This window comes from Carlito syrichta, unplaced genomic scaffold, assembly GCF_000164805.1.
Source record: "Carlito syrichta isolate Samal-C Ts95f unplaced genomic scaffold, Tarsius_syrichta-2.0.1 Scaffold121532, whole genome shotgun sequence".
In the NCBI taxonomy this organism is placed as follows: Eukaryota; Metazoa; Chordata; class Mammalia; order Primates; family Tarsiidae; genus Carlito; species Carlito syrichta.
The window spans coordinates 31,744-54,292 of NW_007065628.1; the positions used below are offsets into that span (position 1 = coordinate 31,744).

At 37.0% G+C, this 22,549-nt stretch overlaps 1 protein-coding gene across 1 annotated transcript in view; it reads right to left on the bottom strand.

Moving 5' to 3' along the window:
• Window positions 1-22,549, bottom strand: part of GOLGB1 (golgin B1) — a gene marked incomplete at its 3' end in the record, with an annotated part of 54,297 nt that overhangs the window by 27,346 nt on the left and 4,402 nt on the right. Inside the window, exons 2-9 of the mRNA XM_021707622.1 lie at window positions 17,842-17,936; window positions 16,878-17,030; window positions 16,227-16,379; window positions 13,717-13,842; window positions 7,865-7,990; window positions 5,004-5,126; window positions 3,802-3,915; window positions 523-810 (exon numbers count right to left, since the gene is read on the bottom strand). Coding sequence (XP_021563297.1) covers window positions 523-810; window positions 3,802-3,915; window positions 5,004-5,126; window positions 7,865-7,990; window positions 13,717-13,842; window positions 16,227-16,379; window positions 16,878-17,030; window positions 17,842-17,862 — 1,104 coding nt within the window. The remainder of the gene's footprint in view (window positions 1-522; window positions 811-3,801; window positions 3,916-5,003; window positions 5,127-7,864; window positions 7,991-13,716; window positions 13,843-16,226; window positions 16,380-16,877; window positions 17,031-17,841; window positions 17,937-22,549) is intronic.

The following is a 22,549-nucleotide window of genomic DNA, read 5'->3' on the forward strand; positions in this document are numbered from 1 at the left end:
CAGTTCAGCCCGGTCTTGGCCTGCTTGCTCAAACTGTTCCTCAAGATGACGCTTGTCTTGGAGAAATTTTGAATCTTGATCCTTTAGAGCATCACAGGCATATTGCAGGTCTTGCTCAGCCTTTTGAAGACCCAAAATGTGAGTGTTTTTTTCTTCCATTTCTGCCTTATGCTTCTGCTCCAAAGCATTATACCGAGACTCCAGTTCAGCTTGGGCTCGGCCTGCTTGCTCAGACTGTTCCACAAGCTGATGCTTATCTTGGAGAAGCTTTGAATTTTCATCCTTCAGAGCATCACAGGCAGACTGCAGGTCCTGTTCAGCCTTTAGAAGATCCAGAATGTGAGTGTTCTTCTCTTCCATTTCTGCTTTGTGCTTCTGCTCCAAAGCACTGTACTGAGCCTCTAGTTCAGCCTGGGCTTGGCCTGCTTGCTGAAACTGTTCCTCAAGATGATGCTTATCATGGAGAAGGTTTGAATTTTCATCCTTCAGAGCATCACAGGCAGACTGCAGCTCTTGTTCAGCCTTTTGTAGTCCCAGAATGTGAGCATCCTTCTCTTCCATTTCTGCTTTGTGCTTCTGGTCCAAAGCACTGTACCGAGACTCCAGTTCAGCCTGGGTTTGTCCTGCTTGCCCAAACTGTTCCTCAAGATGATGCATTTCTTCCTGCAGGTTGTGGAAGGATAATTTTCTCTCTGCCACTTCAAGTTCCATCTTTTCCATCAGAATCTTGGATTCCTGTCTCTCTGTTTCCACAGTGTTCCTTAAAGTATTACACTCAGCTTCTATCTGCTGTAACTGCTGAGAGAGAATCTAAGAAAAAAGACAAACATCCTTAGGCATAAATACATTCTTTCATTCAATAAGCACATTGAAGTGCTTCTTGTAGGTAAAGGATTAAGCTAGTTACTCAGGACCACACCTACAGTAGCATAAGATCCTTATTTTTGGTTTTGGATACTTTTAACTTTATTTGTGCTTATATATATTTATTTGTGCCATTATCTTTTTCATTTTCATCTTGTCCCACTAGAAAATAAGTTCTACAAGCAAAGAGACTATGTTTGTTTTATCCATTTTGTTCTCCAGCACCTATCATAGTATATGGCATAGAATGCTATCCCCAAAATAGTGAATGAATCCAGTACCTACCTTTAAAGAACTCAGAGTTCATTCAGAGACACTGAAACAGATAAGTATACTACAAAATGATCAAGGCCATGAGAGATACTTAAAAGGTATTAACGGGAACAGAAAAGGATAAGTTAGGGTGGCCTTCTTAAAAGAAGAGTAATAAAGAGCCTTGGTCAGATCCTATTTTTGGATACATCCCTCTGATTGCTATACAGAGGATAAATTTGGGACTGGGAAGGAAAAACAGAAGCAGAGAAAAATCTGTCAGGGAATACTCTCTATGCAAAAGAAACTCCTTACCCAGTACTAGGGTACCGATAGTATTGATGAAGAAGACAGGATAGATTAAAAAATTATTTAAGAGGTAAAATCAGTAGAACTTGATAATTAATTGTAGGGGTTAAAAAATATGGAGAAAACAAGAAAGCCTAATAAGTTTTATTCTTTTGAGTTAATGGTCCACTAACAGAGAGAAAATATTATAAAAATGATAAGCTTTAAGAAGGGAAGAGTTTGATTTTTGACTTGTTGAGTTTGGGGTGCTTGTGGGATACCCATATTATCAACAGGTAACTGGATATATACCAAATGCACTGGAGAGATAAATATCTGGGAGATGCTAGTGGCTGTAAGGATGGAGTCTCATATCCATCATAACAGAGGACAAGAGAAGAATATATCAGTGAGAATATACTAAGCTGAGGCTAGTTCATTGGGAAACACTGTTTAATGGGCAGGAAGAGAAGACTGTGAAGTAAAAACAAACAAAAGAAAAGCTTTAGATATGTAGCAAGAGAGCCAAAGAAATGCAATGTTCTATTGATAACCGTCTATTGATGCTCTTTTAATAACTAATAACTGTCAAGGGAATGAAAAGCTTCAAACATGAGTGTTCAACAATAACAAATATAAATGGACATGGTGGCTCACACCAGTAATCCCAGCACTCTGGGAGGCTGAGGTGAGAGGATTGCTTGAGCCCAGGAGTTCAAGATCAGCCTGAGCAACATAGTGAGACCTTGCTTCTACAAAAAAATCTCAAAAAATATAAAATAAAAATAAGAAATATAGTAGAAATGCCTACTGTATTTAACAATTCAGAAGTGTTACATGACTATCTAGAATGATTTCAGGTTTCAGTAGAGTCACAGTAGTTTTAGCTATTAACTGTGCCATTTCTATGGGCCAACACTGTATTTCATACTTTTACATACTATTTCCTCATAATATGATCCTTATGATGTGCCTATGATACAAATACAATTACCCCTATTTTACTGATGAAAAATCTGAAGCCTACTAAATCAACCTGGGTATGTATGAGTTTCTTTATCTGTGAAATGGGGATAATAACAGTATTGCATAGGATTGTTGTTGTGAGGATTCATAGTATTACTAATACATAATTTGCCAAAAGTCACAAAGATATAACTATCTATGTGATAACTATTTAAGTGGAACAGCTGGGATTTGAACTTAACTATCTGATGACAGCTAGGAAGTCAGGGTATACATTTTGTGAGGATAGAGAAAATGGGAACACATTGCTATGCTAGAGAGAAAGTCTTTCTCAAGAAGACTTGAACATTTAGAGGAGAGGAGACGGTTAACTTTCTCTAGCAGCACTCAGCACCCAGATGAACAAGCAGAAAATGTAGACTTTAGCACCTTCTCCTTTAGGATTTGACTGTGTGAATGTGATTAAGGACACAAGGAATCTAAGGGCTGGTAAAAGAGTAGTCCAAATAGTTGAGCATGGGTCCACACAGAACAGGGAAAGAAGAGAAGCCAAAGAAGAAGTCATATAATGGAGGATCAAAGTAGAAAGATCAATGGAATTCAGTAAGAATAAAGATCAGGATAGTATGAGGAAGGGAATGACAGAATGGGTTATAGTCAGGAAATGGAAGATTTGAGTTCATTAGCATCCCTGATTACCTTTATATTCAAGGGAATGTTGCATAATGAGATCATTCCAATGCAACAGAAAGTCAAGAATGATTCCAAAACACAAGAATCATTCAAGATAGAGAAAGGGTAAAATGATGAAAATAAACTCACTAAAGGAAAATACAGGCTGAGTATCCCTTATTCTTAATGCTTGGGACCAGAAGTGTTTTGGATTTCAAATATTTTCAAATTTTGAAGTATCTACATATACACAAGAAGATATCTTGGGGATAGGATCCAAGTCTAAACACAAAATTTATTTATGTTTCAAGTATACCATATACTCATAGCCTGAAGGTAATATTATACAATATTTAAAAATAATTGCATACATAAAGCAGTACGTGCTTAGTACTTATGTGTGAAATTTTCCACTTGTGGTGTCATGTTGGTGCACAAAAGATTTTGGAGCATTTAAGATTTCAGATTTCCAGATTAGGGATATGACATCCTAGAGAAACTAGGACCCTAAACCTGAAAAGACAAAGAAAAAGAGCAACAGTAAAGATGTACACTATAAGCTCCAATGAGATGTAACTGTATTTGCTTTGTTCATCACTGTACTATAACACAACTTGAACACAGGGTATTTGTTGAAAGGATGAATATATGGCATCGATTATCTGAAGGCTTAAAATAAGCTTTTCTATGCCCATTGCCTACAAACTGAAGTGGAAATGAATGCTCCCAAGACAGGCAGTAAATATCAGAAGGCAGCACCTGGTTTCTCTGTTCGGCAGCAGTCAGCTCCTGCTGTAGCAAGTCAACGACCTGAGTACGGCCCACCAAGGATTCTTCATGTTCTTCAAGCTTCCTCTCCAGCACCCTCAATTTCTGCGAGGAAAACATTTTAGACACAATGTTATAACATATGAGTTCTTTAATTTTCTTACCTTTAAAAATGACATGTAGGTTTTTACAAACTAAAAATTCGTGGGTATTGAAGATAATAGATTAAAGAGTGGGATACCAGCATGCCTTGCCCTCCATCCAGCAGCAACAAAGAAACTCCAAAATGTCTTCTCCAGAGCATCAATAACAACCCAACTAAGACATAAGCAAGTCCCTGAATTAGGGAGTCTTTTTATAAATTAGAAAAATTGACACATTTCAAAATCATATAGTAAATGTCCTGTACCTAAATAACATAGGTACATGTATATCTCACCCAACAAAAAGAACATTTGCTGCAGACAAGAACCATTTCTCTTTTCAAGTTGCATGCACATGGAAAAAACACGTATTAAATAAACAAATCAATGATCCACATATTCAATATTCTATTTAATAAAGTGCTATATTTTGAAACTTTATTTAGTCATAACTTCTAAAGGATTTCTTAGAACTTAGAAGTGTTCACTTAAAAACAAACAGATCAAGCATAAAGTACCACCAAAGTGCCTTTCAGTACCACACTGCATTACACACTAAGTGAAAACAAATACTTTGAGTTAGTATATGATGAACTCAAATACAATGAAGTCAATTTTCAAAATATACTCAATGAATTTTTTGTTTAAAAATCACTGGCCTAATAAAAGACTTTATGGCTTCAAAATCACTCCTTTTCATCTCTAATTTTTTGAAAATTTAAAACTGACTTCATTGATTTGAAGTGTTGGATTAGATGTGTAATGCATGATGAGCAAACTAAAGAGAAACCAATTTCTGACTACCACATACATTCACCAACAAAACTAAGCTTTTTAGTACCAACAACCTGATTAGAGGGGTAGAAGGCAAGGTAAGAATAAGAAGAAACAAATAATATGCAACAGAAGACAAGAACACCAAAAAGAAGCCAAAAAGGAACACTCTAACACCAAGTGAAGAGCAGTGGGTAAAGGTAGAAAAGTGGCGGTGATGATTTAATTAAATGTTAACCAAAATGGTAATCATTCCACTGAGTTTTAGCAACAAACCTGTTGCATCTCTGTTTCCACATCTGCCTGGGTTACTAACTGAAGAAGCTCATCTTCATGAAGACGAACTTGTGTTTCAAAGCGGGCGTCTTTCTCTCGGACCACCTGCTGCATGGAACTCAACTGAAGACACATACCAGAGAAACTATACAAGTTATACTCCTCAAATATTGCACAAACAAAACTCACAGACTGCTCTCCAAAGATAGCCACTGAAAATTGACAGATAGTAGCTTTTTTAAAATTAAATTTTGGATGTCAAAGATGAGAAAGTTGGAAGACAGTCCTGACAATAATTTCTAATTACGAGAGAAAGCCTATTTTCAAAATTAGAAGTCAGCCTAAATACAAATTTTAATTAAAAATTATATTTTCATTATTAGTAGAAATGTTTTAAATACACAAGTGTATTTTTTTTAAGTTCTAAAAAGATTAGGATATTAAACCTACAAAGTGAAGTTAGATTTCATTTAAACCCTGGTCACTTCTCTCAATATCACATTCACGCTCAAAAACTTTCAATGAAATTCTCATGCCCTATAAGTGCAAGTTCAAATGAATTTATCTTTATTCAAGAGTCTCTACAACTGGAAATACAAATCTATCATTCTAGTCTTATTTTCAAAGAACTGCTTCTACCAAAGAACTTGCTGTGCTTCCAAACCTACACCACCTCCTCAGACAGCTGTTTTCAGTTCTTGTTATTGGCAGCTTTCTAGATCATGTTCATTTGTAACTAGCCCTTATAAAAATAAATGGACTGATTGTGAGCTTCTCAGTATCACTGTTTCTGATGTGTTTTTAGATTGTGTGTGTGTGTGTGTGCATGTGTGCGCGCGCGCGCATGTGCTTATTTGTTTTGTTTCCTTAGATCTATGGTTAAGCATGCTGCCCAGTTTTTTGTTTTTTTTTTTTTTTGAGTTGGAGTCTCACTCTGTCGCCCAGACTGGAGTGCAGTGGCTGCTCCCGGCCACTGCACCCTCGACCTGCTGGGCTCCGGCGATCCTTCCGCCTCAGCCTTCTGAGTAGCTGGAATTATAGGCACACGCTACCACGCCCAGCTGATTTTTTTTTTTTTGTAGAGATGAGGTCTCACCAAGTTGCCCAGGTGGGTCTTGAACCCATGGGCTCAGGCAATCCACTCAAATCCACTCACTTCAGCCTCCCAAAGCGCAGGATTACAGGCTGAGCCACCGCGCCCGGCTGCTGCCCAGTTCTTAATTTGCCTATTTTGCTTTAGTCCTTCAAATATTGCTGATTTCTCAGTTTGTGACTGTTTGAAGTGACTTTTGGGCTCTCCTTCTTGATAGGAGAAAAAGTCCTCATAATTTTTGGTTATCTGAATTCTGACCTCCCTGTGAATTTGGAATCCAGAAAAACCACGGCAAAACCATCTAACATCCTTTCTTGTAAATGTTCCATATTCTCTTTCTTCTCTAAGATTTTGCTCATACCATCCTCCATGACTGAAATACCATCCCCCACCTAGTCTAGAATATTATCTACCTATCATGTTTTGCCTAAATCCCAACTTTTCCTTGTAACCCTCTTTGACTGTCACATTCACAATAATCTCTTTCACTTCTCAAAATACTTTGTATTGCTGCTTGCTTTGGCACTTATTCAGAATGACTTGCATTGTGATGGATCCATTAACATATTTATATATCCTGGTTTCTTATATTTTAAGCAACTTGTAGGTAAAAGTCATAATTTATTTCCTTATCCTACATGTATATAGTGCTTGTACATAAAAAGGACACAACAAAAACTAACAGGTAAAACTAAGGATTTTAAGATATACAATTTTAACTGTATACACAGCAGTAGACAATCAATAGACAAAAGGCATCACTAATGCTACAAATTATCAGTAAAAACCCCATAGATAACATTAGCTATGTGCAAAGGAACTTCAGGAAAAACTCCTTCACGATTCAAAAGCATTCTCAAAGAAAAAATACGGGGATGGGTGGTTAACCAGGAAATTCAGAAAAATTGAAAGATGCCAGTCCAAATAGTCTGGCCCTGGTAGCAGAAATAAATAGGAAAAAGAATGTCACATATTGGTGCCATTTAACATTAATCACATAACCTATGCCACTTTCTCACTACAGACTCACTAAGTAATCTTCTGATTATAATTTATCTTTCCATTAAGAGATTATGATAGGGAAAGAATGGATTCATTATTTGTATTTCTTTTGATTTACCTATCAGACTCTTTTGAACTCAGCATGAGCCCATTCCTAAGAGTTTCTGGACCTATAGAACTAAGAAACAGTCACCAATTAAGTTACAGAAAATTCATAAGGGTAAATAAGACTTTCTGAGGTTTTCTTACATTTCCAAAAGACAAATTTACCTACCAAACATCTTCTAATTTCTTCTACTACATACTCTCTGATGCTACTATAACACTCTAGCTGCTATAGTTTTATCCACTATGTTTTTTTTTAGTTGGACTCTCATTCTGTTGCCCAGGTTGGAGTGCATTGGCATGCTCACAGCCACCACAGCCTTAGCCTTCTAAGTAGCTGGAACTACAGGCACACACCATCACACCTAGCTAATTTTTTTGATTTATTGTAGAGATGAGGTCTCATCAAGTTGCCAAGACTGGTCTTGAACCCGTGGGCTCAGGCAATCCTCTCACCTTGGCCTCCCAAAGTGCTGGGATTATAGGTGTGAGCCACTGCACCTGGCTACTAAGATGTTCAAAGGTGACTGAATTGGCAGTAATATCCCATTGGACTTTGTGGTTCTTTTTTCTCCCCCCACCCCTGAGTCCCCGATCAGCAGCAGCTTGAACTGACTTTATGGTTCTTTATCCTAATTTAAGGGTTATCTTCCAACCTTACCTGTGCAGCTTGCTCTGCCTGGGTCTGGCTGAGCTGGGCTTGCAAAGTGCCAATGAGTTCCTCCTTCTCCTGGAGCTGTTGTTTCATTATTTCAAATTCTTCCATCTCTGTAGAACTCTTATCCAGCTGAGAACAAAGAAGGAAAAAAAATATTTAAGCAAAAGAATGAGCATTTTAAATTATTTTACCTCCCTTTCTTGTTCCCTAAATATCTACCATATCTCTTTCTAACTTCCACTGAACCCAAAAGAAAACTGCATGCACTGTGGCTTTTAAAAAGTAATTATCAAATTTGTCAGAGGAAGACAAAAGCAGTAGCAGCAAGTTTTCTTTTTAAAAAAAAAAAAAAAAGTTGGAGTCTCACTCTGTCACACAGGCTGGAGTGCAGTGGTATACATATGGCCACTGCAGCCTCGAGCTGCTGGGCTCAGATGATCCTTCCGCTTCAGCCTTCCAAGTAGCTGGAACTATAGGCATGTGCCACCATGCCCGGTTATTTTTTTTCTTTAATTGTAAAGATGAGGTCTTGCCATGTTGCCCAAGCTGGTCTCGAATTCATGGGCTCAGGCAATCCTCTTGCCTCTACCTCTCAAAGTGCTGGGATTATAGGCATGAGCCACCATATCCAGCTGCACCAAGTTTTCAAGTTCTCTGAATCCTCATGTAGAGACAGCACAACTAGTAAAACCAAAAAACCAAAGGCAAGATTTACAATAAAATTAGGATGACAGTCCTATAAACCCTAAAATAAAAGCAAGTAGGAACAAACCACCAAAAAAGTCACAAGACCTACATGGCATTAGAGTCTAAGAAAAAGAAGGCAACAATAGAGTGACATCTGATGGCCCTGAGAACAGGAAAATCCTCAAATAGCCAACATATATTTGTTGGAATGCACAGCTGACCAATTTTAGAATAGCAGCAGAGCTTTCCCACTCTCTAGTGCTGGGCAAAATGCTAAGAGTGTACAGTAATAAGGACTAAAAGGGCTAGAGCAACCTAGGCCCTCTGAAGTCTCAAAGGTGACTCATCAGGGCTCCCTTCTGAGATATGCACCTGCACTAAGAAACTGCTAGGAGTAAAATCAAAATTAAACAGAATAGGAATTAAAGAGACAGAAGAAAGAGAAGGTCTATATTCGTACTATATAATTCAGTATCAACTAGCCACATGTGGCTTCAAAGGGCTTAAAACGTGCTAAATGCAAAATAAATATTTAATTTTTAATATTATTTACTTTTAATTAATTTAAATTAAAAACTAAAGTGCAGATTATTTTTTCATTAAATACAACTTCATTTTGGTATGACTACATTTTACTTCATCTGTTACATCGTATAAGATACTATTGAGGTGTTGTACAAATAACAAGTATACAGGTATCTGGTGTCAATAAAGTTGATCCAGTTTTAATTATTTTCTTCTATACCTGTTACATATGATTTTCTATTTAACATTGTAATGTGTTTATTTGAATACTTAATACAGATAGAATGAGTAACAGTTGACACCAATATTAATCACAATTGGTAATTAAAATATAAAAACATTATTATTCTAATTATAATTAAATCATCTTTCCAGTTCAAAACTAAGTATAGACACTCTAAAATGAAAGCATAGTATTGATGCATAATTCATTCATTTTTATTTCTAAGAAGTATTCCACTGTGTGACTATATCACAATTTGTTTAAGTATTCCCCTCTGTTGATGGACATGTTTAAATATTCCTGTTTCAGTCTTTGGTAATTACAAGCAAACCTATTACTATTGGGCAGTGCTGGTATAGATCAAAGTGAAGGGCACGGGGAAGAAAGCCAGAAACATTCAGAAATCTACTTCACATATCTTTGAACACAATACAAAAACAACAGAAGAAAGAGGTCTATAAAGAAAAGCTTTCCTGAACCAAGACTCCTTCTAAAGGTTTATGAAACCTAATTTCACATAAAAATAAAGAACAGAAAAAGATCAAGGTCAAATCCCATATAACATTACTATTAAAAAAAACAAAGCATGCTGGGCACTGTAGCTCATGCTTGTAATCCCAGCACATTGGGAGGCTGAGATGGGAGGATCACTTGAGGCCAGGAGTTCAGGACCAACCTGGGCAACAGAATGAGATTCTGTCTTTACAAAAATAATTTTTAAAAAATTAGCTGGGCATAGTAGTGCACGCCTACAGCCCTAGCTACTTGGGAAGCTGAGGTGGGAGGATCACTTGAGCCCAGGAGTTTGAGGTTACAGTGAGCTATGATCATATCACTACACTCTACCCTGAAGTGACAGAGCAAGACACTATCTTAAAAAAAAAAAACAAAAATACTGCATGTTAACATCCTCAGTCCCCTCATCATGTGATGTCCTACGCTACCTCAGGATGTCACAGAAAGCCCCTATCAGCAAAAGGACTCTTGCCAGATGCAGACCTTCAACCTTGGACTTCTCAACCTCTGTAACTGTAAGAAATAAATTATTTTCTTTAAAAATTGCCCCATCTCAGGCATTCTGTTATAACAGAAAACAAACTAAGACAAAAAAACTGGTGTCAAGAAGTGGGGTTGTTGCTGATAATGAACACCTGAAAATGTGAAAGTGGCTTTAGAACTGGGTAATAAGCACAGGCTGGAAGAATTTGGAGGGACAGTCTAGAAAAAGCCTAAATTCTGGTGAGGGCTTAGAAGACAAAAAGACAAGGGAAAGTTTGGCACTCCTTAGAGGTCGGTTAAGTGGTCATGACCAGAATGCTGATAGGAAAATGAACAGTAACGGCCATTTTGATTATATTTCAGATGAAACTGAAGAACAATGTATTAGAAACTAGAGTAAAGGCAATCCTTGTTATAAATTGAAAATGAACTTGGCTGAACTATGTCCATGCCCAAGGACTTTGTAGAAGGTTGAACTTAATGATGAACTAGAATACATGGCAGAAGATATTTCTAGGCAGCAAAATGTTCAGGCTGCTATGTGGTTACTGCTATCTGCTTACAAGTGACCTGCAAAAAAAAAAAAAAAAAAAGAGAAACAGAGCAAAAAAAATTTTTTTAATTTGCAGCCTGGCCATGCGGTAGACAATGAAAGAATGTTTCCAGGAAAAGAATCCAAATAGGGAAATCCAAGAGTACACAACCACCACTTTGCTATGGAGATTAGCATGGCTACAGGGGAGCCAGGTGCTAATAGTCAAGACAATAGAAAAAGTTCCCAAAGGTATTTCAGAAGCATTTCAGAAACATTTCAGAAAGCATTTCAGAAAAGCTTTGGACTGCCCCTCCCATCACAGGCCCAGAGGTCTGAGAGGACAGAATGGTTTCTGGGAATAGGCCCAGGACACCGTCTCAAGACACTGCTTCCTGCATCCCAGCAGTTCAGGTTGGTGTATGGTGGCTCAAGAAGCCCCAGATGTGGCTCATGTGGCAGCTTTGGAAGATACAAGTTATAAAACCTGGCAATGTCCATGTGGTGCTAATTCTGCAGGCTTGCAGAAAGCAAGAGCTGTGAAAGCGGTAGTCTTCACTCAGATTTCACAAGATGTCATCACAAGCCTAGAAGCTCAGGCAAAGACTTATTACAGGAGCAGAAACACCACAGAGAGCTCCCACTAGAGCAATGCCAAGCATAAATTTGGCCTTGGAATGACCACAGAGAACTCCCACTAGGGTAATGCCTAGTGGAACCATGGTTATAGGACTGCCAATAAGACCCCAGAACTATAGAGCTCCCAATGTGCAACGCCAGCCTGAGAGAGCTGGGTGAACTAAGCCCAGCAAAGTTATAATGGTGAGACTGCCTGAGGCCTTAGAGAACTTTGGAGACCTCAGAATGCAGTGGATCCACTGGACATGGAGTCAAAGAAGATTCTTCTGGAGTCTTAAGAAGTCTCAATGGCTGTTCTCTTGGGCCTCAGATTTGCATGGGGCCTGTCACCTATTTCCTTTTTTTTCCTAGTTGGAGTCTCACTCTGCCACCCAGGCTGGAGTGCCGTGGCACACTCCCAGTCACTGCAGCCTCGACCTGCTGGGCTCAGGTGATCCTTCTGCTTCAGCCTTCCAAGTAGCTGGAACTACAGGTGTGTGCTACCATGCCCAGCTAATTTTTTATTTATTTATTGCAGAGACAAGTTCTCACCATGTTGCCCACGCTGGTCTCAAACTCGTGGGCTCAGGCAATCCTCTCGCCTCAGCCTCCCAAAGGGCTGGGATTATAGGCTTGAGCCACTGCATCCAGCTACCCCTTTCTTTTTGCCTATTTCTCCCTTGTAGAATGGGAATGTGTACTCTGTACTTGTCCTATCGTTGTATCTGGGAAATAGGTAAAGTGCTTAAATTTCAGAGGCTCACAGATGAGACTTTGGGGGCTATGGGATGGTATGAATATATCTAAAAAAGGATGTGAGTTTTGGAGGACCACAGGTAAATGCTATGGTATGAGTGTCCCCTCCAAAACTCATGTTGAAACTTTATCCCCATGTGGCCTTTAAGAGGTGACTGAGTCATGAAGACTCTGTCCTCAGGAATGAATGAATACATTTATAGATTAATGGGTTAATGGCTTATCCTAGGGAGGAAACTGGTGGCTTTATAAAAGAGAGAAATGAGCTAGCACATTAGCACATTCAGCCCCTTCACCATGTGATCCTTCAGGACACTGCAGAGAAACCCACCAGCAAGAAGACCCTTAGCAGATGCAGCCTCTAAACACTGGACTTCTCAGCCTCCATAACTGTAGGATATAAAATCCTTCCCTTTATAAGTTAAAAAACCAAACAAACTAAGGAGCAGAATAATACAATAAAAGCATACCAGAATTAATATAAGGGGGAAGACCCCCAATAAACCAGAATTATCTCTTGGAGGGTGGGCCCTTATAGTACACTTGGAATTTGTTCCTCTGGATCAAACAGTCAACTAAAGTTTTTACAAGGAAGTTTTGAGAAGGCCGTGTCATAATTTGCAGAAGAAACGTCCCAAGTTGTGGCAAATAGGTGACTAGTTCTTCTACCATGGTAACACACCTGCCCACATCATGCTGAGCATTCAGCAGTTTTTGACCAAAAATGGCAGGACCCCTTGTATCCCACCCTCCGTATTCACCCAATCTCTCCCCAAGATACTTTTTTTTTTTCCTGATGAAAAAAGACCTCAAAGAGAAACGTTTTGCTAACATGGAAGAGGGGAAAGAAAAAAATGGCAGAAGCATTAAAAGGCATAAAAATGGACAAGTTCAATACTGTTTTGAGTAGTGGAAAAAGTGTCTCAACAGGTGTATTGCATCAAATGGAGATTACTTTGAAGGTGACTGAAGTTTAAATATGTAAGAATAAATACATGATTTTTTATAAATAAATTCTGGGTTTTTGGGTTCCCTCCCCATGCTGAAAAAAATCAAAATTGCAATCTATTTCAAAAGGAATTTTTAAAAATTAAGAAAATTATATGAGACAAGAGAAAAACATGAATCAGAATTAGAAACATCAGAAGAAATGAGGTGCCAACACATGAAAAATGATATAAAAGAAAAAAACATTTCAGAATAGAAGACAAAATCAGAAAGAAATCAAAAGTAACAAAATAGAATGCCTAAAGTGAAATAAAACAAAAAAAGACTTAAAAGATGTGAAATATATTCAAAGGGCATACTGGGTATCTACAAATACAAATAAAAAATGACAAACACCAATGTACATTCTAATAATATTATCAGACAGGAAAACAGGAAGGAAGGAAACATATAGATATGTAGATAGATATCCACTGGGCATCTAGAAAAATCTATTTGCCATATATTAATATACTGGACTTTAGTGATTCGTTAGCCTAAAGAATATGAAGTAATTTACACCCCTACCTGTACGATTTGCTCTGCCTGTGCCTGAGTAAGCTGGGCTCGCAAAGCACTAATTAGTTCTTCCTTCTCCTCGAGTTTATGTTTTATCCTTTCTACTTCTATAGTCTCTGTAGAACTCTTGTCATGCTGAAAATGCAGGAGATAAAGTCATTTAAAATAATTACAATTAATATGTACTTGATCTTTGATCTAATTTTCCCCTTACAACCATTTAATTATAATTTTATTAAACTGATGGGAGCATGAAAAACCAGGTGACTTGGCAACAATTAAGAAATCTTAGAGCCTTCTGGTTTCAGTATGACCAAGTAGCTCCTATTAGTCCTATCCTTTCTCAGATAATAGCCATATACTGTAGCCAAAACAGAAAACAGCTATCTGAAAATACCGGAGAACAATCAAAAACAGAAAGACACTGCAAGAGAACTGATACTTGAAAGAAATTGTACCGAGTTTTCAATTTTGACAGCTTTTAGTCTAAAAAAAGTTGAAAGACTAAACGTTAAAAGAAAACCCATAGTCTTGCTGCCTTGAAGAATTAAGGACAGAATTAGAGAAACTATAGCTGAAGAGCAAAACATCAGAAAAGAGCCAGTGAGGGAAAATCTAAATCTGTTAATAGTCTCTTTTTTCCCCAAAAGTTTTTCCTTACAGTGAACCAGATTATGCCTCTCTACTAAATTCACCCTTCAAACAAACTAGTTCAGTTTACTGGAACTACAATGAATAATCTCACACTTTTTTTCTTTTTCTTAGTAGTCAGTCAAGCATCTGAGGATTATTGTCATTTCTTCAACTATACTTTCCATGGAATAGCTAGCTCTATACTGAGTATATAATAGTTGAAGGGTTGCTATGACTGATTATTGAAACTCCAAAATCACTTATTTAACAGAAGAAGGAAATGAACTAAGACTGATTTGTTGAAGGTCTCAGAGCTAAAAATTAAATTAAAAAGCAGAGCATAAGGAGCTCTTGCATCATGACAATGCACCAGCTTATCTGTTAAAAAAAAAAAAAAGCAGAGCATAAAATGGAAAATTTAAAAATCCAAGAACATGACTGAGAGGAAGTTAGAAGAAACAAAGCAATAGAGAGAGGTTAGTGCTACCACAGTCAGGGGAAGAGAATTATTAGAGGAAAGGCCAAAAAGTAAGAAAAGGAGAATCAAGATTAAAAAAATGATGTGAGATGATTGAGAAAAGCTTTTAAAATAAGTTTAAATAAAGTTTCAATTCAGGAAAAGTAATGTTCTCTGAGCATTAGCCCCCAAAAGGAAAGATACAGCAGGGTACTGGGGAGCTAACTATTGGCCCAAGGATTGTGCCTAGAAAGTTGATGAAAACCTTGTTTTCCTTGGCCGGGTATGGTGGCTCACACCTATAATCCCAGCACTTTGGGAGGTCAAAGTGAGAAGATTGCCTGAGTCCACGGGTTCGAGACCAGACTGGGCAACTTGGCAAGACCTCATCTCTCCAATAAATCAAAAAATTAGCCTGGCATGGTTACGTGTGCCTGTAGTTCCAGCTATTTGAAAGGTTGAGGCAGAAAGATCACCTGAGCCCAGCAGGTTGAGGCTGCAGTGGCCGCGAGCATGCCACTGCACTCCAGCAACAGAATGAGACTCCAACTAAAAAAAAAAAAAACAAAAACAAACAAAAAAAGACTCGTTTCCCAAGAACTAAGAGCATTGAAAATAAGAATAGTAATAGGTCAAAGAGTAAATCAGAATGAAAGTAAGAAAATAAAAAGATTTCTTTTTTATGGATAAAGTCTAGGCTCACTTTATAAGGATGATGTACACATGTGATATGCATGCCTTCATATATTCTATACCAAACTCTCCACAAAACTGAACCTTCTTGTTCTCTTAAGGAACTGACTGAATGTGAATAACTGGGGCTTCATCATAGATGAAAGATAATGAAAAGGAGTCCTGGGACAATAATCCTCAAAAGGCAGTACTTTCCTTATTCCTCTGTATCCCCAACATCAAACTGTTTTGTTGGTGGCAGTCTAACCCTAGAGGGCCTTCCATCTAGGGAGCCCAAGGTAATTCGGCTGACTTAGTCCACAATGTATAAAACTTCAATTCACCACTATGTGGCCATATGAGGACACAGAACATTCTGTATTGTTACTGAATTAAACAATTTCAGAGCAGGAAAAAACCTTAGAGAGCATATAATTCAATAGTCTATTTTTGATCATCTAGTTTAATCTTCTAACCAATGATGAAACTTCTCCAAAAGGTATGTGTCTCTCCTCTTTAACATGTGAGAAATAACCTCATTTGAGTACTTATTTCTTCCTGTGAACTTTTCAAAATTCCTTGAAAGTCACAACTGGCATTTCATATCCATGTTTTCTGCAGACCTTTATTCTTCCAGTGTGTAGCCAGTAGTCCAAACAGACTATAAGCTCAATAAGAAAAGACATCATTTAGCGCTGTACCATTTTAGCATCATAAATGTTTGATTAGTGAAGATGTGCTACATTGGTCATCATACCTTAGAGAGTTTCTCCTCTGACTGAGGTTCTGTAGTCAGAGCAGTCCCTCCTTGTGCCTTCATTTCTTCTATGTGTCTATTCAAAGAAGTTAATTTGGCCTTAGCATGAAGTTTTAGTTTTTTAATTTTGTCATCAGCAGCTTTTCTTTCTTCCTGCCAGAGAAAAATGATGATAAATCCATATATGTTATTCACCACTTATCTAGCACATAACACAAACTATTCATTTATTTAGTTAGAGACAGGGTCTCACTCTGTCACCCAGGCTGGAGTGTAATGATCATAGCTCAGTGCAGCAGCAATACTCCCATCTCAGCTTCCCAAGTAGCCAGCACTACAGGCATGCACCACCATACTTGGCTAATATTTTTTTTAAATTTTTTTGTAGAGATGGGGGGTCTCACTATGTTGCCTAGGCTGCTCTTAAAACTCTTAGCCTCAAGTGATCCTCCCACCTCAGCCTCCCAAAGTGCTGGGATTATGGGCATGAGCTTCCACACCTGGCCCAAAAGTTATTTTCAATAGGCATAATGTAATAGTATTAGAGAAATAAAAATTAGATTCTCAGCAATCTATGTGAAGACAAAAATCTAAGTGAATGGTGTATCTGTCCTTTATCAAATGCTGTGCAAGAAAGGATAAAAATAGTACCTGTAAAGCGTCATCTTTCTGCTGCAGTTGATCATCCTTCTGTCTAATAACATCTTTTAGCCTCACCACCAACTGCTCTGCATAAGCCAGACGCTCCAGAACATTCTCTTGTGTTGTATTATTAAATTCCATGTCTGATTTCTGTGATGATTCCTAGTGTTTAGACAAAAAGTTATCAATGCACCAGGGAAAACGTATTATTTTCCAAACAGGAGATCCTTCATTCCACCTTCATCTTCTGTGTTGCCTAATTCATATTCTTAAGACTCTTTCTAACTCTAACCCAACAGTAATAATTATTATAGCCATTGCAATATATTAAGATTTTTATAAATGTTAAGCATTATAGAAACATCATACCATTTATGGCATTATTATCCTAATTTTATCAAAGAGAAAAATCAAGAGAAGTGAAGATCACAAACCATTAAGGGTAAAAGCCCCACATTTAAAATTAAGACCGTAGTTGAATAAAACTCTTAACCACTGGGCATTACTTCTTGTTTTTTCAAAAAACTAAAGAACATCTTTTGATTCCTTATGGTGTCCTTAGAAAAAAACAGTACAAACTATACCTGAAGTAGTAAATGAAATTATAAAAGTAAACAGATATTCTCAAACCCAAAAGGTGTTCCAGTTCCCCCATTTGCTATTTAAACCTTTCCTACGGAACAGGAATAGCCAAAGATGAGAAGGACTTAAAGCAACCTGGCACTGAGCAAGGCCCAAGAGTACAAACAAGGAAGACCCTTCAAATCTCATCTAGTACTTTGTTCCCATCACTGTGACTTTAGGTTACAAACTTACAAGGAAAGGATCGTTTATAAGGTTTCAATATTTTTCTGAATCCTCACTTCCACCTAGCACCAGGAAGGCTGTTCACTCCTTTCTAGCTTAAATTCTTTTCCTCAGAAGAACATAGAACTTAGGTCTTACTAGTTTAAATCAAAACAGAGCTACTCACAGAGTCTAAGGAAGCATTCATATCATGAATGCTGTTATCTCCTGACAATTCATGATAAACACTTTGTGCTAATCCTGATAATCGGTTCAACGTTTCTGTAGGAAAAGAGGGGAAAAAACATATGGATCAGTAAAAATGGACATAAGCTTCTCCTATACTGGTAACTATATCATTCATAAGTAAAATAAAAAAACTGTGCAGGTCACATGTTTGACAGTCTGCAGCATGATAATGTCTTCCAAAAGGCATTTGAGTATGTATAGTGTGGCCATACACTGTTATTTTCAGTAGCAATCACATAGATTATCATCACTATCACTAATATCATTTTTTAAATAAAATGATAGCAATTATATATTTGTTAAATACAAATACATAATTGTTAATTACACCTTAAAGATTAACTTTAATGCCCTTTCTTTCATAGCAGTTTAATTTACAAACATTAATTTTTTTGTCTTTCTTTCTATGCCTGTTATTGTCTCCCACTTTTTAAAGTAAACCCCATGATTCTGCAAAAATTTTTTTCTGTGCCCCATAAACCCCATTCTTTCAAGACACTTTCCTGATAAATCATGTAGGTTTGCTAAAAATTTAAATACAAACATTGTAGAAAATGTATAGCATTACATGCATATGTTAGAAAAGAAAAAAGAAATCAGTAACCTATGCTTGCTTCTGTAGGAAATTTAAAAAAGAATACATTAAAACCAATATAAGCAAAAAAAAGGAAATAAAGATGAGAGCAGATACAAAATACAAAATCTAAAATAGAAAGAGAAAAACCAATAAAACCAAAAATTGGTTCTTTTAGAATAAAATTGACAAAGCTCTAGTCAGGCTGACCAAGAAAAAGATAGAGAGGACATCATAAATGAAAGAAGGGACATCACTACTAATCTAACATACGTTAAGAGATAATAAATACTACAAATAACCCTATGCTCATAAATTCATTTATATAGATAAAATGGGTCAATTTATTGAAAGAGACAAGCTACCAAACTCAAGAAAAAAATAGAGAACCTGTATAAATATATATATATGGGTAGATGTGTGTGGGTGCACATATGTGATTATACATACATATATACACATGTAAAAATGAAATTGAATACATACTTTATTAAAAGCTTTCTGAAAAATAAAGATTCAGGTCAAAGGTGGTTTCATTAGCAAGTTACAACAAACATTCAGGGATAAATAACACCAATTTTATATCATCTCTGCCAGAAGATAGGAGGGAACACTTTATAACTTATTTTACCAGACCAGCATCATCCTAATACTAAAAGCAGAGAACAATATTACAAGAATTAAAAAAAACACTACAGGTTGGGTGTGGCTCACGCCTGTAATCCCAACACTTTGGGAGGCTGGACCAGAGGTCTGTTTGAACCCAGAAGTTCAAGATCGCCTGGAAAACACAGCAAAACCTCATCTCCACAAAAAAATCAAACAAAATAATTGGGTATATTGGTGTGTGTCTATAGTTCCAGCTACTTAGGAGGCTGAGGCGGAAGGACCCACTTGAACCCAGGAGGTGGAGGCTGTTGTGAGGCATGATCATGCCACTGCACTCCAGCCTGGGTAGCAGGTTGACACTCCAACTAAAAAAAAAAGAAGAAGAAGAAAAGAGAAGAGGAAAAGGAAAAACCCTATAGACCAATATTCTATAGTATAACTTATTTTACTAGACCAGCACTGCCCTAAAAGCAAACAAAGATACTACAAGAAAACTATATAGACCAACAATTCTCATGGTCATAGTCAACAAAATATTCAAAATACTTAACAAAATATCAGCTAATTAAATCCAATAATGTATAAAAGGCTAATATAGCACAACCAAATGAGGTTAAGAAAAGCAAAGCAAAATAAATGAAAATCTATTGATGAAATTCACCATTTTAAAAAAATTTTTTAATATTTTTTTAAAATTTTAAGTATTTTTTTAAAATTTTTTTTAAATATGGTGAATTTCATCAATTGATTTTCATTTATTTTGCTTTGCTTTTCTTAACCCCATTTGGTTGTGCTATATTAGCCTTTTATATATTATTGGATTTAATTAGCTTATATTTTGTTGAGTATTTTGAATATTTTGTTGACTATGACCATGAGGAATGTTGGTCTATAGTTTTCTTGTAGTATCTTTGTCTGCTTTTAGTATTAGGGCAGTGCTGGTCTAGTAAAATAAGTTATACTATAGAATATTACACAGATGTAAAGAAGAACAAAATCATGAATTTCGCAGCAACCTGGATGGAATTAGAGTTTATAATACTGAGTGATCTCTTACAGAAACAAAGATCTGAGTATCACATGTTCTCACTCATAAGCGGACCTTGAACAACTATCGTAATACTATAAGAAATGGATTGACAGTGGCGGGAAACTATGAGGGGGGTAGGGAGGGGAAGGGGAGGTGGGATTAACGGTAGTCAATATCTGTCTGGGGACCAGGGGGGCATACCTCATCAACAAGGGTACCTGCACAATGCATATTTGTATACCTAACCCTTAACTGTACCCCACAATTTTAAAATAAAAAATACATATTTTTTAAAAAGTCACCATATTAATAAACTGAAGACGAAAAACTATCTCATCAATAGATTCCAAAAAAAGCATTTGACAAATTTCAACATCCATTCATAATTATTAATTCATAATGAAAATAATTCATTCTCAGCAAACTAAGCACAGAAAAAAATACCCTTAACCTAATAAGGGAATCTAAAAAAAACAAACCTATGGTTAATATTATACTTAATGTTGAGATGCTGAATGCTCTCACTATAAGAGCAGGAACAAGGCAAAGATGTTGTCTCTTAGTACATCTATTCAACACCATACTGGAAGTTCTAGCCAGTGCAATAGATAAGAAAAAGAAATGAAAGACATACAAATGGAAAGGAAGAAATAAAGTAGTCTCAATTAACAAAAGATATGATTGTCCACAGAAAACTTTCCTTTAAAAAATCCCCGAGAACTAATGAGTGAATTTAGCAAGGTTGCAGGATAATATAATCAATTATATAAAAGCCAACTGCACAAGCTGGGCTCGGTGGCTCAGCCTGTAATCCCGCGTTTTGGGAGGCTGAGGTGAGTGGACTACCTGAGCCCACAGGTTCGAGACCTGCCTGGGCAACTTGGCGAGACCTCATCTCTACAATAAATCAAAAAATCACCCAGACGTGATAACGCATGCCTGTAATTCCGGCTACTCGGGAGGCTGAGGCGGAAGAATCGCCGGAGCCCAGCGGGCCAAGGCTCCAGTGGCCTGGAGCGTGCCACTGCACTCCAGTCTGGGCGACAGAGTGAGACTCCAACTCAAAAAACAAACAAACAAACAAAAAGTCAACTGCATTCCTATTCCAAAGAATAAGTGGAATTTGAAATGAATACAGTACCAATTATAATAGCACTGAAAAAAAAGATTTTTTTTGTGTAGAGTTAACAAAAATATGTGGATTTGTATGCTGAAAACTAAAAACAAATGAAAGAAATTCTTAAAAGTTAAGTGAATGTATAAATGAACCATGTACATGGATTGAAGACTTTGTATTGTTAAGGTATCAATTCTGCCCATTTTAATCTATAAAATTAGTACATTCCCAACCTAAATCTCTGCCAAGCTTTTAGTAAACATCAGAAAGCTGACTTTAAAACTTATAGAAAAAGACAAGGAAAGCAGAACTTAAAAAACTGCAACTAAGGCCAGGCTCGGTAGCTCAGCCTGTAATCCCAGTACTTTGGGAGGCCGAGGTGAGTGGATTGCCTGAGCCCGCGGATTCGAGACCTGCCCGGGCAACATGGTGAGACCTCATCTCTACAATAAATCAAAAATTAGCCGGATGTGGTAGCACGCACCTGTAGTTCCAGCTACTTGCAAGGTTGAGGCAGAAGGACTGCCAGAGCCCAGTGCGTCGAGACTGCAGTCGCCAGGGAGCGTGCCACTGCACTCCAGTCTGGGCGACGGAGTGAGACTCCAACTCAAAAATAAATTAATTAATAAATAAAATTAAATTAATGAAAAAAAACCCTGCAACTACAGGACAGTACAGCACTAGTAAAAGTATAGACACATAGATTACTGGAACAGAAAGGAGAACCTAGAAACAGATTCACACAATAGAGTCCACTGATTTTGGACAAAGTTACAAATGCAATTAAGTTGAAAAAGGACAATTTTTTCAACATATGGTAGCAGATTAGACATCTGCATGAAGTGAATAGTGGCACATAACTCACATTGTATCCAAAAATACCTCAAAATTGGTCAGAGACCTAAACTTAGATTGTGAAACTTTAAAACTTCTAGAAGATAACATGAGAAAACCTGTGTGACCTTGCATTTGACAATGAATTTTTAGACACACAAAAAGCATAATACATAATTTAAAAATTGATAACTAAGCATTTATAAAAATGTAAAACTTCTGTTAAGACAATATTAAGAAAAAAAAAGGCAAGCCACAGATTGAGACACAATATTTGCAAATAACATCTAGTAAAGAACTTGTATCCAGAAAATTTTAAAAAATTAAAATTTCTTAAAAGACATCTGCACACCGTGTTTATTGCCTCACTATTTACAATAGCAAAAATATGGAACCAACCCTACTGCCCATCAAGAGCGGACTGGATAAAGAAAGTGTGATACATATACACGATGGCATGTTAAGCAGCCATAAAGAAGAAC